Genomic DNA, 16,408 nt, shown 5'->3' on the forward strand with positions numbered 1-16,408 from the left:
GCTAATACACTGAAACCCGCACCCAATCTGTGGGTGTCAATTGCTTGTTTTTAAACCAGCTTCATGTTTTCATCTAAGCAGTACAAATCCCAGTTAAATATTGTCAGATGCGTCAATGTAAGTTGAGAACTTTTTTTTCCCCCTTGAATCACTTGAGAGGTGTGTTGGAGAAATAGCAGTTACTGGCTGAGGGGATCGGCGCATTCGAGTGGGTGCCACAACTTTCCGGGCACATGCACCGAGCCTGGGACTCTGTGACAACTCTGCATCAATCACAACTGATGAATATAATCATGCCACAACATGGCGGATATTAGATAACAGGCAGGAGGAACCCAGTGTGTGCTGAGTGCAGTGTGCAATCCTTGCTGGCGACTTCGACCTGGCGATAGTGCGGACCCCAGTGCGATTTCTGCGCGGCTCGAACGTCGGGCGAAGCAAGAACAGAACAGCCAGAGAGAGAGGGAAGGAGGGCGGGGAACTCACTCCCAGCACTTCCAGAAATCAGTCCCCAAGCCATGGGAGAGAGGCGGAGGGGAGGCTACAGCGATTCAGCCACCCGAGTCCGCAAACTGATCATTGCAGCGGAGTGAAGGAGCCCAGGCAGGCAGTGGGGGCTGTCACACACACACACACAGGGCAGTGCACAATGGACACGCTACAGCGCTCTGAAAAATTACTGCAGCGTGCCAAGCAGAGGTTAGATTCAGAGGCGAGCTGGAGCGAAATCCTGTGCATGTGTCGATCCAACACGGTGCTACTCACTTCCAGGATGAGCCCGGGTGCAGTGGAGTGATGTGAGAGACACACATACACACACACACACACACACACGGTTTGCAGTCGCTTTCGGGACTCTTCGCTGGCACAGTTGTAAAGTGGACACTCTGTCTCTCTCTCTGCCTCTGAACATTTACAGCGACGGAGGATCCAGCTCGTTGCCAATAAGGTGAAAAGCGGGAGGCGGGGGGGTGGGTGGGTGGGGGAAGGCAGGAGAAGGTGGGGTGGGGGGGGGGTTGTTGTATTTCTCTTTATTTCTATTACAGCGCCGCTGTTTCTCCACCTGGTCCTTCGCAAGGAGCCACATAAGCAAGGTGCCTGGGAGCAAGTGATCAGATTTTCAGCCAGATGAGAGAAGCGGGCTGCCACTTTCCTCCCCCTCTCTTTCTCTCTCAGCTGGAGGGGGAAACGGGATTGGATCCCAAAAAAAAAATGCCTTCACAGCGCCCTGGAGTGCCCGCTGGGCATCGCCTGTTGCAGCAAATCCTCTTAAAGAGGGATTCCTTCATATCCTTTAAAAACTACAGTCTGGGAGAGGATTCCCCCCTTCCCCTCCAATCCTATCCCACTCCACCTTCCCTCTCTCCATCCCACTCCCCGCTGTGATAACTTTGCATGGATGAGTACATATTTTCAAGCAGGATAGTTTTGTCTTGTGGTCATTGCGATTTTAAGGCAGGTTTGCTTCCTTTTCTCTGTCAGTGTAAACAGGAGAACCAAGTTGTTTCAAACAAGAAAGCGACAGCTCTCTCTCTCTCTTCTTCCTTTCTCTCTCCCTCTCTCTTCCCCTTTTCTCTCTCCCCCCCTCTCTTCCCCCTTTTTCTTTCTCCCACTTTTTCCCCTTTCTCTCTCCCCCTCTCTTCCCCTGTTCTCTCTCTCTCCCTCTCTTACCCCTTTTTCTCTCTCCCCTTTTTCCCTTTCTCTCTCCCCCCTCTTCCCCCTTTTCTCTTTTCTCGCCCTTTTCTCTCTCTTCCCCCTTTTTCTCTCTCCCCCTTTTTTCCCCCTCTCTCTGCCAAGGTAAACAGAAGCTCCAAGTTGTCTCAAATAAGGGACGAACAGCTCTCTCTCTCTCTCACCCTCTCGTTCCCCATCTCTCTTCCCTTCTCCCCCACACTCTCTCACCCTCTTCCTCCCACTCTCTCTATCGCTTTCCTACCTCCCCCTTCTCTTTCTCCCCTTCCTCCTGTCTCTGCCAGACTTTTTAGTCTGTCAGTGTAAGCAGAAGAGCCAAGTTGTCTCAGAGAAGGCACTGACAGCCTCCTCCTGCCCCCACCCCGCCCCCCCACCTCTCTCTCCCAGCTGTCGGCAGTCAGTTCCCGCTGTGTGTGAGTGAGTGAGTGAGTGGAGAGAGGGCTGGGTGAGAGCTTGCCTCATGTCCCGGGGAACAAGCCATCAAGGACAAGCACTTCAACTCTGAAGATACATCTTGCTGGAACATTCCAACTCTCAAATAAACCGGTTGGACTTTAACTTGGTGTCGTGAGACTTCTTACTGTGTTTACCCCAGTCCAACGCCAGCATCTCCACATCACCCCTTCCCTCAAACCAGAGAGGGGGGAGGGGGAAAAAAGTTTGTGTGCGAGGGAGAGGGGTGAACCAGCTTCAAACTGGAACTCGACGTATTTTTCGTGCGGTAATCCCGCCCCATTTTAACGTGTTGGGTTTGTATTTTAACCTCGCAGGCGGGATGCTGGCGGCTGATCTGCCATTTACCCTCTACCCCTGGATTCTGCATCGCTGCTATCTCCTCACCTCGCTGCTGTTTTTCTCTCAGGTGAGTGCAGAGAGTGAACAGATGTACAAAAAACAATGATCCTGCCTTTGTTACATCTCCCACTCCCCCCACCCCACACACACACACACACAGACAAACCCCAGCCCGCCCTGTCTGTTTATTATTAATGCAAGTTTGTTTTTACTCCACCAGCTCTCTCAGGGCGAACTCCAGAAATCAGGCGGGCGATCGGCTTTTGAGACAGTGACTGACAGCTGCCATGAGATCTGCTCCTGTCGACCTCCCCCCTTACCCCCGCCGCCGCCTCCCCCTCCACCGCCCAGGCAACTGGTGTCTCCAAGTAAGTGGAACATAAAACCTGCCCTTAGGATGCACCCCGGCAAGGGAGTGAGAGTGTGTGTGAATGGAAGTGAGGGGGGAATCCCTCTACCTCCCCATCCCCCCCCCCCCCCACCCAGCATAAGGGTCAAACAGAAACATGAGTGAGCTAAGACTGCCCTCCTCCTGTCTGAATGCGAGTTTAGGGCAGGAGTTTAAAAGTGACACCAGATGGGGTGAATTTGGATGGCACCGTGGTTAGCAGTGCTGCTTCACAGTGCCAGGGACGCGGGTTTGATTCTGGCCTCCGGATGACTGTCTATGTGGAGTCTGCAGGTTTTCCCCCTGTCTGCGTGGGTTTCCTCTGGGGGGGTTCTGGTTTCCTCCCACACTGCAAAGATATGTGGGTTAGGTAGATTGGCCATGCTAAATTTACCCTTTGTGTCAGGTGGATTAGTAGGATAAATACCCGGGGTTGCAGGGATGAGGCCTGGGTTGGATTGTTGACGGTGCAGGCTCAAAGGGCCAAATGGCCTGCTTCTACACTGTAGGGACGCTATGAGATGAATGTGATCTCAGCCCCTACCATTTGCAACTTCCTTCCCTGACTGCTGTGGGCATTTCTGCTTCCACTCAGCAGCAGCTACCGTGACAAAAGTCCTCTAATCTTCAGGCAGGTTCCACACGGTTTTGAAGCGGCAATCTGAAGAATTTGTGGTGTTTTTGAGCTCCTGGGGCTGTTAATTTAGGAGGTAATTCTAAGGACATGAATCACCTGTGATTTTATGCAGTTTTGTTTGAAGGGCTGTAAAAATTTTAGATCACAATCGCACCTAAAAAGTGTCACACTTTTATTCACTCATGGGACGTAGGCTGGTTGGCCATCCCTAGTTGGGCAGTTGAGAGTCAGTCACATTGCTGTGAGTCACACGTAGGTCAGACCAGGTAAGGACAGGCGATTTCTTTCCCTGAACGACCATTATTGAACTAGATGGATTTTTTTCGACAATTAACAATGGTTTCGTGGTCATCAGTAGATTCTTAATGTCAGATTTTTTTTATTGAATTCAAAAATTTCACCATCTGCCATCGTGGGTTTCGAACCCAGGTCCCCAGAACATTAGCTGAGGCTTTGGATTAATAGCCTAGCAATAATACCACTAAACTATTGCCTCCCTGCTTAGTAGAATCCAAATGCCTGTTGTTGAGGACTCATAATTCTTGCTTGTTTGCTCTACTGGGCTGCAGGCTAAATTATTACATTTCAGTGTAAACTACAGCACAATGTGTTTAAAGCAGTTATGAACAGGTTAATGTGTTGTTTAGGACACATAATTCTTGCCTATTTATCCTATTGAGTTATATGTGGATTATTATATTTCACTGTGCACATATGTTTAAAGCAGTTATGAAAAGGCTATTAGATAAATATGATGGGAGATGAATTTCACAACCCTACTGATGACATTTTTAATTCTACTTTCCCATTCATTTTTATTGAAGGTAGCTATGCAGGATTTCCTTTTCACTGAGATGTCCATGGTTTGTCTTGGTTGAAGTGCAAGCTTTCAGTGAAAGCCTGCCTCGGGCTCCAGCAATACATAACAATAGATCAAGTCAGCGCATAGCCAAAGCAAATTACATCATTGTAGTCATGAGATTATGCAACTTCAGACTAATAATTGTGCTGTTCATGTTATCAGGTGGAACTGTTCCTGTGACAACATGTAGCAAAGGATATATTTTTACACGATTAGCACAGATGTTACAAGGATAGATATTTTGCAAATGAACTGCAACAATAACCTACACGGCAGTTTCTTTTTCTTTTTTCCTTGATAAAGATTGTATTCAGTATATTGCTGGCAATTGTGCTACACAATGTGCTGTGAAAGCGAAAAGATTAAAAGGCGTACGTTATTCTTCAACAGTAAACTACTGACTTGCTAGAGTCTAATCAGTGTTGTAAAACTCTTCCAACAATTGAAACATAACCTTGATTGTATTCAATCAATCAATTGTAACTCTCTGTTGTGCATTAACATTTAGAAATGTATTTGGATGACTTCAACAGGCAATGTTTGTTTTGTTTACAAAAAGCTTTTGGAAGAAAATCTTTGCGAGGAAATGTGCATAAATATTTGAAACAGATTAGATCTTTGTTTGGAATAGCTCTTGGCATTCTGGCATGAAGTGGAAGTTGCAGGGAAAAATAAAACATTTTTCTTTTAATTTCTAATGAGCTATTTATTCCATCATGTAATTTCAATACAATGACATACATTTCATGGGCTGAAATTGTAAACATCCCAACTATTTAGAGAACTATATAGCGAAAAATAAATTGCCCAATTAAGTCAGTGGAAAATAACCATCTGCTATTTGTAATGTTCACTACATTTTGCTGCAGTATAAATTTTACCTTACCCTCTGTGAAGAACAACAGTGTTTCACAAAAGCAGCATAAAACAACTTTGACACCATATCAAGTGAGGAGATATTGGAACACATGAACAAAAGTTTTGTGAAGTAAAATAAATGAGATAGAGAGGTGTAGGAATGGTTTTCTAGACATTGGGGCTCAAGTCAGACTAATGACATCTCCTTTAAATTGTAGTTACCAGCAAAAAAAAAGTGTTGACGGGATTTTATGGCCTTGCTCATCCAGAAACCATAAAATCCTGCCTGAGGTCAACGGACTTTCCCATTTTCCACCCCTCGCCCACTTCGATTCCTGTAGCAGGTGGGGCAGTAAAATTCTGGCCTATATCTCCATTATCAATGTTCTTGCAGCATAAATTTACAATGACATGAAATGTTTAATTGCAAATGTGACTTTGTCTCATTACTTATAAGGTAAACTATTTTACACTATTTTATATGTTTTTCTAAAATGCATGAGAATGTATAGAAAAGCCTTAAATACGCTTTCTTTCAAGCATCATTAGTAGATGTCCCTTGGCATTGTTTGCATTAGATGAGCTGATTCTTTGTATTTTTAAGTACAAGAGTTTAATACTGTTTGACACACTGAATATTATTCTGCTAAAGTGGAACTGTATCCCATTTAAGCAGACAAAGTCTAATTGTTCTGAAGTACACATAAAGTCAAGTTGCTCAGAGTTTAATTGCTGTTTGTTTCAGTTCCAAGAGAGAAATGCCCAGCAGTAACTAGAGTTTTTTTGCTTTGAACCTGTCACATATCATACAGAATAGCATGTGTAGTATATCTATCTGAATGGATGTGGCATTTCTTATATATTACCACCACATTTCCCAACTCAACGAACCTGACCAGGGGAAAAGAGGCCCAAAAGAGATCTCCCATATCCCACATCACCCTATGACGCTCTACCCACACCAAATGGCCCCACATAGCCCCTTTGCCACTCTACATGCCACCCATGGCCCCTCATTGAAATGATTTTAACTAATCTCTCATAAAATCAAATACTTTACTTAAGTATTCAATCTCTTACGAAATCAACCATTTTTCTGTTATAGCCACCTGAGCCTGTCAAACAAACTGCTCACTTAACAGGAACCCCTCTATGATAATGTTGAGTATAAAATCAGTTGTTCAGTACAAATCCTATAATGATAACCCTCAGGCTTATATCAAGAGACAGAGTGAAATATCAAGCACATTTTTAAACTCCACACTTAAAAACACCACAGCAGATTTAGATCCCTTGACAGCTTAATCAGTTGTGATGTGCTTTGACTGTTCCAATGAGCTACGACAATTCTTTTGATGGGGTTGACAGTTCTTTGCCAGAGTTGACACGTCTTTGTCAATTCTTTGACAGCTTTGAAAATTTGAATGGGCTTTTAAAAAAATGTGCATCTATTTTATGCACAATTGTATCTACTATTAAACAATCCCAAGGGCAGCTGACATCTCTCAGTTGTCATCTCTCCCAAAAGGTGCCTCACCTCTCCAAAAGGGAACTGGACCTGTCCCACCAATATCCAGAGACATTTTCTGAAGAGGTACCTTACCTCTCCTGGCTATCTACACAAATCCACATGATTCCAACTTGCTCTTTCCTGGTCTAATCTTCACACTATCTCACCAAGGTTAAAATGGCAGAAGCCAAGTTCAGGGGTGGGAGTTATGTTTTTAAGGCTCTGCCAGCATTTTTATGCAGATGGAAAGTCTTCATGCTGCACAGCAATTCAGTCCTTTGTGTCAATGAAGAACTTTGTTGCTTCTTCATACTTTTTAGTATGTGTTATGCAGCTGTCTTGGTTATCCACTTGCATTTGTTATTATCATTTCTGTTTTTGTTGAAGCTTAAGCATTTGAAGGACTCAAAGGCTCAATTTGCAGAAAGCTTAGCAGTTTCACGCAGATTGAGCAGTTTCTACCAAAACAGAATATCACACAGGAGGAAATTTATTTTCTTAATACTTTTAGTTTCGGCAGCACAGTGACACAGCGGTTAGCACTGCTGCCCCACAGCTCCAGGGACCTGGGTTCGATTCCTGGCTTGAGTCACTGTCTTTGTGGAGTTTGCACATTCCTGCCTGTGTCTGCATGGGTTTCCTCCAGGTACGCCGATTTCCTCCCACAGTCCAGAGATGTGCAGGGTTAGTTTGATTGGCCATGCTAAATTGCTCGTAGTGTCCCAAGACGCATCGATTAGAGGGATTAATGGGGTAAATGTGTGGGGTTGTGGGGATAGGACTTGAGAAGGGATTGTTGTCAGTGCAGACTCAATGGGCTGAATGGCCTCCTTCTACACAGTAGGGTTTCTACAATTCTGTGCAGCATTTTTGACTTGGTGAATGCTTACAATGCCTCATTTATGTATCCAACTATGATGCAATGACAAGAGAATGAGGCATGCACCAACTGTCACATCTCAATGTGACAGATAGGGTGCATAATTATCTAAGCTGGAGAATAGTTCTCTTGGTTATTAATGATGTGAAGGCAGAGAATGCTGGAAATGTTCAACAGATCTGGCAGCATCTGTGGAGAGAGAATGATGATGTTAACTTTTCATCAGAACGCATCGGATGAAACATCCTGAATTGCAAACTCTGTTTCTCTCTCAACAGATGCTGTTGACTATTTCTAGTCTTTTCTGTTTCTATTCCAGATTTCCAGTATCTGCATTATTTTGCTTTTGTCTCTTCATTATTAGTTGGACTGGAGTAATGTTTTAATCTTTAGATGATCTCATTGATCATGAAAGAATTAACATAAGTTGTTACAGAGGATTTTTGTTCAGAGACAGCAGGTCATATTTATTGGCCATTAATAATTGGCCAGTGAAGATAAATTTGGATCTTCTCCTTTCATCTGCTGCTGTTTGTGGTTTTGCATTGATATTGATCCAGTAACAAGCACCTTAGTAATCAGATTTGAAAGTGATTATTTTAGATTTCCTTTGTTTAGACAGAATACAGACACTGACAGCTAACAGTAGGTAGAGAACCCATATATTAATGCAGGAAGAGATTTAAAGCAAGTAACTATGATTTTAAGACATTTACGTTGGTATTTTAAGTACATTTCAAAGTATTTTACTGTGATTTAACATTAATCGCTTTCAGGTTGGTATATGTGACTTGGGAGGGGGGAAAGGGATAGTGTTAATGATTAGAAGGGCTGTTGAAATAAGTCTTTCGTCTGAGATGTTAATTATTCTGGTGGAAGTAAAAGAACTCTAATAGAAATCACTTCTTGTTACATGTGTTTTATGATTGTACAATAAGGGCCAATTATAGTAATCAATGTCCCATGCTCCAAGGATGCCTGACCCAGTATTGGATTTAGCTGTTTTTTCAGGAGTTTCTAATGGCTGTCATGAATAGTTGTCATGCCCCTTAGTTTTGCGTGTGAAAGGGTTAGTGCCTCGTTTAAAGTGTTTAATTAAAAATCAAATGTCGCATTATTTAGTTCAACAAAATGGACAAGTTCCCTATCCAGGCATGATAGGTGCCTGTAACTCTTTCAAGTAATGTATTTGAGACCTAAAGTCCAACTTTACACCTGCCTCAGTCCATCTGTTTACATCTCACACACTCTACGTCACTGCTGAAGCAGCTGAAAATGGACAATGACCAGATTTCCCATCCTGGCCAGCATTTCTAACCAAATCAGGATCAACAAAAACAAATTACCTGGTCATTTATTCATTCATTTTAGTTTATTTTGCAGGATTTTGTTCAGTGGAAATTGGCTGTTAGTACCATAAAAGTTCAAGACCATTCTTCCATCCGTCCTCCCTGTGGCTGTTAACATGCTCTGGTTTAGCATTTTTCTCAGGATGCTTATTTTGGAGTTCAACAATAACAAAATTGTAAACCCACCACCTTTTCCTCTTTTTTTTAAATTCTAATACCCGATCTATTTCCTGATGTCTTCCCATTACTTCCTTCTACATTTGACTCTACATGGTTAGTTGTCATTGCTGCAAAATTCTTGTAAACTACAATATTAATTCTATTATTGTTTGGGTAGGGTGTAGAATGTTTCTATAGAGCAAATGAGTGAAAGGTTATGGTGTCATCTAGGCTGGCAACTTCATTTCTCCTTTGCCTTTTATGGAGCTTGATTTAATCCTCAATCATAGAACCATAGAATCCCTATTGTGCTGAAGGAGGCCATTCAGTCCACTGGTCTGCACCAACTCTCTGAAGATCATCTTACCCAAGCCCACCATCCCCCCCCCGCACTAACCCCCCGCCCCCCCACCAAATCTCTGTAACCGCATGCACTTAGTATGGCTAATCCACCTAACCTATACATCTTTAGGCACTTGGGGACAATTTAGCATGCCCAATCCACCTAACCTGCACACCTTTGGACTGTGGGAGGAAACCGGAGCACCCAGAGGAAACCTATAGAAAATGTGCCAATGCCACAAGGTCACCCAAGGCCAGAATTGAACCTGGGTCCCTGGCACTGTGAGGCAGCAGTGACGGCCAAATGACCTTGTCACAAAGGTGTATTATTTTAAAATTGCTAAAAAAAAGTTTGATATTTATTAAATCTTACAAGAAAGTGGAAACATAATCTCCTGATAGGTTAACTGGTTTTTGTTCTTTCATGGGACAAGGGCATCACTGGCAAAACCAACACTTTTTACCCATTTCTAATTGCCCTTGAACTTACTAGACTGTATCAGGGGATCATTAAGAGTCGACCATTATTTTGGATCAGGAATTACTTGTAAGCCAGACCAGGTAGGACTGGCAGATTTCCTTTCCTAAAAGGCATTAGTGAACCAGATCGATTGTGACAATGGATGATAGTTTCATGGTCACCATTACTGAGAGAAGCTTTGCATTCTAAATTTTGATTTGATTTTGATTTGATTTGATTTATTATTGTCATGTGTATTAACATACAGTAAAAAATATTGTTTCTTGTGCGCTATAGAGACAAAACGTACTATTCATAGAGAAGGAAATGAGGGAGTGCACAATGTAGTGTTACAGTCATAGCTAGAGTGTAGAGAAGATCAACTTAATGTAAGGTAAGTCCATTCAAAAGCATTCTAACAGCATCAGGGAAGAAGCTGTTTCTGAGTCAGCTGGTACATGGACTCAGACTTCTGTATCTTTTTCGCAAAGGAAGAAAGTGGAAGAGAGGAATATCCAGAGTGTGTGGGAGCCCTTAATTATGCTGGCTGCTTTGCTGAGCCAGCAGGAAGTGCAGACAGAGTCATTGGATGGAAAGCTGGTTTATGTGATGGATTGGGCTACATTCACGACCTTTTGTTAATAGAATTTAATGAATTAATTGAATTCAGACTCCACCAGCTGCCATGGTGGGATTTGAACTATGCCCGCTGAACATTAGGTGAGGCTTCTGGGTTACTAATCCAGAAATGGTATCACTTTGCCATCATCTCCCTCTTATTTGAGGGTTGGTGGTGTGGGGGGTGGTCAGTGGCTTAAACTTCTGTTATTAGGTATGCCTTGGCCTTATCTCACTAAATGTTGTTGCTAGAGAACTGAACAGCTGATTGTCATCTGTTTAAAAAGTGTGTTTTCATGGTACATCTTGCTTGCTTTTATTACCTTAATTGAAAATGCACATCAACCAGCAAGGGGCTTGAAAGGAATAATAACTACATAGGAATAAAAGGGGAAACCCATTGTGTGCATAACCTGAAGGCCAAAACTGACACTTAATCAGAATGTACGTCTGTGAGTCGTGCTACACTATTTGTGTTCAATATTGAATATGGGACCAAAGCCAGATGCACTCAAAGTTGGAGGAAGTTCCATTCACTCAGTGAAATGCTTTCTGTGCAGCTCAGAAAGTTACCATCCCTAGTGTTTTGCCGTTAGATGCATGGCTCTATTATGTTTAGATCACTGATGTTATTAGGACAATATCCTCCACTCATGAAGCTTCTGAGTCAATTAGTGTCATTAATGTCTTCCTGGAGCAATCAAGATTTTCAATTCTAGCGTTACCTGGGATATTGCCTTTCTTGCATATTAAAACTTATCATTGTCAATGATAAGCCTAATTAATGTCAGAGTTTGCATTAAGGGACATCAACCAAAAAAGCATTCCAGATTTTTATTGGCTAGGTTCATCCAAGTTTCTGTAGGTTGGAATGTAACTCTTTAGATTTTTTATTATATTGGGCAATAATTACAGGGAAAATCATTAAGTAATGGCAGTGGCTGAGATTCGTGTGTTTTGAGATGAATTAAGTTCATTTAACAAAGATGTGATTGCACTGGAAATGGTGAAGAGGAGATTCACCACGATGTTGCCTGGGATGGAACATGTAAATTATCAAGAGAGGTTGGATAGGCTCGGGTAGTTTTGTCTTTGGAGCAGGGAAAGCTGGGGGTGGGGGGTGACCTGTTTGAGGTGTACAAGATTATGAGGGCCATGGGCAGGGTGGTTAAGGAGCAGCTATCCCACTTAGTTGAAGAGTTAGCCACAGGCCGACACAAGTTCAAGGTGAGGAGCAAGAGGTTTAGGGGGGAATGTGAGGAAAAACCTTCTTTACCCAGAGTGTACTGACTGTCTGGAATATGCTGCTTGAGAGGCTGGCAGAGGCATTCTTTAAAAAGTACCTAAATAAGCACTTGACACACAATAACATTCAAGACAATAGGCTAAATGCTAGTAAATGAGATGAGGTAGATAGGTCAGGTGTTTCTCATGTGTTAGGTCAGACTCGATGGGCCAAAGGGCCTCTTCCGCACTGTGTGCTTCTGCAAAGACATGAGGCAGATCAGCACATAAAGTACACATTAATTTTATACCTAAAGTAATGTTTGTATGGGTCAGCTTTAGTTCAGTGGCACCTACTTAATCTCTGACGGAGAAGATTATGGGTTCAAGGCCCTTTCGAGGCCCCCTTGAGCACATGATATTATCTGCCAAATTCCTGCAGCATTGAAAAAGTGTTGCATTGACACAGGTACAACTTTGCAAATGAGACATTAAACCAACATTTTGACAATCCTTTCAAGTGTGTGTAATAGACCTTTCTAAGGAAGAGCCAGGGAGTTATTTTAGTGTGTTGTTTTGAAACAACAAAAACAGATTAATGAGACAATTAATTCTCCCTGCTGTTTGCAATCTTGAGAGTGGAACATCTGAATCAATATCCAGAGGAAGTGTTCACTTGCAATAAGGAACAGACTAATGCAGCATTCCTAAAGGATCATTCATGTGACAAACTTGCTCAGGTAAACTTCTGAACAGAGCAATGTATGGCAATTGCAGCTTCGATGTGGAGAGGCCAGCGTTGGACTGGGGTAAAACAAAAACAGAATCCCGCAACGCCAGTTTAACGTCCAAACAGGTTCATTTGTAGCAAAAGTCGCAAGCTTTCGGGACAGCCTGTCCCTTCGTCAGGTGGCTGGGAGCCAATTGCAGCTTCCCCAGAGACTTGAGTATTGTAAACTGCACTTCTATGGGGGAAAAGAATGCTGCCAGGGCATCAGATAACACAATTGAAAGTTTGTGAAGCACAAAGATCTTGCATGTAAATGTCCAGTGTCAAGTGGTCACACATAACTTATTCACTCACAGGCAGTTATCTCTGACTGGTGTGAGGTTAGACCTCATTGAAGGCAAATGCAGGATGTTAGCGTTTTAGGATTTTGGCTTGAAAAATGGCCTGAAAGTGTTGACAACAGTAATCCAAGCTGTTGTTATTATCGTGAGGGAGTCCATTACATCTTAAAAAGAAATCCCAATTCCCAGTTCTCATCTCAATGAAATGTGTCGCATGATTTCACATATTAAGCAAAAACCTTCATTGCACAATGCAAATCTTATCAAATTAACATTACATTTCATAAATACTTATTTTTTTAAATCCAAAAATCTCAATGAAACACTCACTGTTCTACTCTTATTTCTACTCCGGAGTGCCTTGCAGGACATTGAGGGCTCCTTCATTTCTCCTGGGACTAAACCAACATGTACCACAGCTCTCAGGAATTTACTTTGACTCTGCTCAGTGTTCCTGCTATTCTCCAAGGTATAACCATCTGACTAAGCAGCCCTCCAACTCTCTTATTAAGGACTTTGTGACACACCAGCTCAAACCATAAGACCATGAGACATAAGAGCAGAACAAGACCACACAGCCCATCGAGACTGCGCTGCCATTCAATCATGGCTGATATTTTTCTCATGCCCAAACATGCTTTCACACTCAGTGACTCCAAAAGCCAGAAGACTCCATTGTGCTTGAATGGCCTTTTTTTGCCATTGATCTACAGCTTCTGGCAAATGGCTTTCTCTGCTAACCACAGTTGATCCAAAACCCCGACAACTTGCTTGTTTCCAAACCATCCCCCAGCAACAACTGTCTGTTTCTGTGAGAAATCCTTCCCTGTTATCTGTCCCTATGGCAAAGTGGTATATCTGGAATGTTTCAGCTAGAGGTCCAAACTCATTGGACAGAATTTAATAAGATGCGCACAGCTCTCATTGGCAAGGCAGGAAGTGGATGCCCAACCATTGCAATGCAACCACCGCCTATTCCTTTCTGCTATTTACTCCTACTAATGCGCTGGTGAATTAGCCAAAGACAAAAACTCACCTCAGACCCAAAGATTGAACAACCTGTCCTAGTGTCTTGAAGCTGTTGGGAAGCAGGAGGCATGAGTTTCCCACTGACTTAATATGAAGGCAAGACTTAATTTGATGTGCTTCCCAATTAATGTGTAGACAGATGAATGTGGCAAACTATTTACCAATGTGGCAGTGTGCTGGCTGCTCCACCTTTGACACACTGCTGACTTTATCTCACGATTTCAACCCTACATTGGGAAACCAACCTAATTAAGTCCCCAACATCCACCATATTTCCTGCTCTTACATGTCCCATTAAATAGCACCAATTATCTCCCATTCTAAGTAAGAAGTCTCACAACACCAGGTTAAAGTCCTACAGGTTTATTTGGAATCACAAACTTTTGGAACTCTGCTCCTTCATCGGGCACTTACCTGATGAAGGAGCAGTGCTCCAAAAGCTTGTGATTCCAAATAAACCTGTTGGACTTTAACCTGCTGCTATGAGATTTTTTATTGTGCCCACCCCAGTCCAAATCCAGCATTTCCACATCGTTGCTCCCATTCTAAAGCATTTCCTTTGTTCTGGGAAACCATATCAATATTCTAAACCCAGTATGTGGGTAATTGTGGACATCTCCATGAAACTCATAAAGGGACCAACTGTCATTGAATATTTTCCTACTTTTAATTGTGACCTTATTAAAAATCCGAAAGATGTGCTGGTTTAGTGCATTGGCCATGTTAAATTCTTCATCAGTGTACTACCCGAACAGACGCTGGAGTATGCCGACTCAGGGATTTTCACAGTAACCTTATTGCAGTGTTAATGTGAGCCCACTTGTGACACTAATAAATAAACTTTAAACTTAAATAAACACAGGTCATCCTTTGAACGGTGGTCACTTAATGTCTGTTTGTTTGCCAGCATCCAGTGGGTTCTTCCATTATTTTACATTTAAAAACCTCAATCTTTAATCCCTGCTAAAATATATGCTCTTAAAACATATGAATCATGAAATCAGGCATTTTCAAAACACTGTCCACTAAAATCTTAGATGTAATAATGCAAGAGGAACAACAGCCAGTTGACCTTTGTTTAAAAGGCTGATTTGTACTGGCAGTAATTGAAGCAAATTCACTTAGTGAATTCCAGTAAGGTGTAACCCATACTTCAGGGAACATGATCATGGTATTTTAGAGAAAGAACTAATTAAAATGAAAGAGAAATTATGGGCTCAAAAAACTATTTCCCTCCTATGAGTGGGAGCTGAAATGCCTGTGCTTTACTTGCTTCTACACACAATTAATCACTGCATAAAATGCAAGTTTCTAGTTATTTAAGTTAATGCCAAAATAAACATCCTTCCATACTAGTATTTTTTAAAATTCTTTCATAGAATGCGGGTGTCACTGGCAAGGCCAGCATTTTGTTCCATCCCTCATTGCCCTCGGGAAGGTGGCGATGAGCTGCTGCAGTCCACCTGGTGCAGGTACACCCACAATGCTGCTGGGAAGGGAATTCCAGGATTTTGGTCCCTCCACAGTGAAGGATTGCTGATATATTTACAAGTTGCGATGGTGTGTGGCTCAGGAAGGAACCTGCAGGCAGTGGTGATCTGATGCGCCTGTCCTTCTGGGCCAGTAGTGGGCTACATGCAGCCCATCTAAGTCCTGAGTGTGGCCCATCAGAAATTTGGTTGTCTGTTTGTTGCCCACACACAGAGTTGCATATTTCGTTGATTTCTGACCATGTTGTTTTTTGCCTATCAGTATGACTGAGGTGATACATACATAAAGCAAGGGCAGATGATGTGAGGTATGCGTAGTTTGCACACAGCATTGACTGTGAGAGTTGTATGCTTCCAAAGTGTAAATATTTCTTTTATTTTTACCATTTGATGTTGATAGTTCTATTAACATATGAATGATGAATCATTTTCTATTACCCATTTTCAAATACTTGGCATGTATTTGATCTTTTTCATGGTGTGGAGATGCCAGCATTGGACTGGGGTGAGCACAGTAAGAAGTCTTACAACACCGGGTTAAAGTCCAACAGGTTTATTTGGAATGATGAGCTTTTGGAGCACTGCTCTTCCATCACCACTCACCTGATGAAGGAGCAGTGTTCCAAAAGCTCGTGATTCCAAATAAACTTGTTGGGCTTTAGCCTGGTGTTGTGAGATATCTTATTCATGGGGTTATGGTTTGTGAGAAGCTTGATTTCCAACTTGCAGCCCACTGAGGTGAAGGAGGGCCACTCATGCAGCCCATTCACTAACCTGGGTTGCCCCTCCCTGTTCTCTGTGGTGGAGGTTGTGAGTTTGGAAAGTGCTGTTGAAGGGACCTTGGTGAATTGCTACAGTGCATCTTGTCTGTAGCATATATCGCTACCATTGTGCAGCAGTGATGGAGCAAGTAAATGTTTGATCAAGCAGCATCTTTGTCCCGGGTGGTGCTGAGTTTCTTGTTGGAACTTTACGCATCCCACTCAGTGGAAAGTATTCTATCACACTTCAGACATGTGCCTTACAGATAGATGGTGGGGAAGG

At 42.7% G+C, this 16,408-nt stretch overlaps 1 protein-coding gene across 2 annotated transcripts in view; it reads left to right on the forward strand.

The window, feature by feature from the left end:
- The first annotated feature begins 275 nt into the window (after nucleotides 1–275).
- prima1 (proline rich membrane anchor 1) overlaps nucleotides 276–16,408 on the forward strand; it is a 57,106-nt gene continuing 40,973 nt past the window's right edge. The window contains exons 1-3 of one of the 2 annotated variants that reach the window (XM_080202358.1): nucleotides 276–949; nucleotides 2,463–2,554; nucleotides 2,708–2,855. In XM_080202358.1, the coding sequence (XP_080058484.1) occupies nucleotides 2,468–2,554; nucleotides 2,708–2,855 (235 nt within the window). In that variant the 5' untranslated portion in view covers nucleotides 276–949; nucleotides 2,463–2,467. Of the gene's footprint in view, nucleotides 950–1,063; nucleotides 1,095–2,462; nucleotides 2,555–2,707; nucleotides 2,856–16,408 lie in introns of those variants that run through there. The other variant, XM_080202359.1, reaches the window with a different exon arrangement.

Source organism: Carcharhinus amblyrhynchos, chromosome 14 (assembly GCF_965287045.1).
Source record: "Carcharhinus amblyrhynchos chromosome 14, sCarAmb.v2.hapA, whole genome shotgun sequence".
In the NCBI taxonomy this organism is placed as follows: Eukaryota; Metazoa; Chordata; class Chondrichthyes; order Carcharhiniformes; family Carcharhinidae; genus Carcharhinus; species Carcharhinus amblyrhynchos.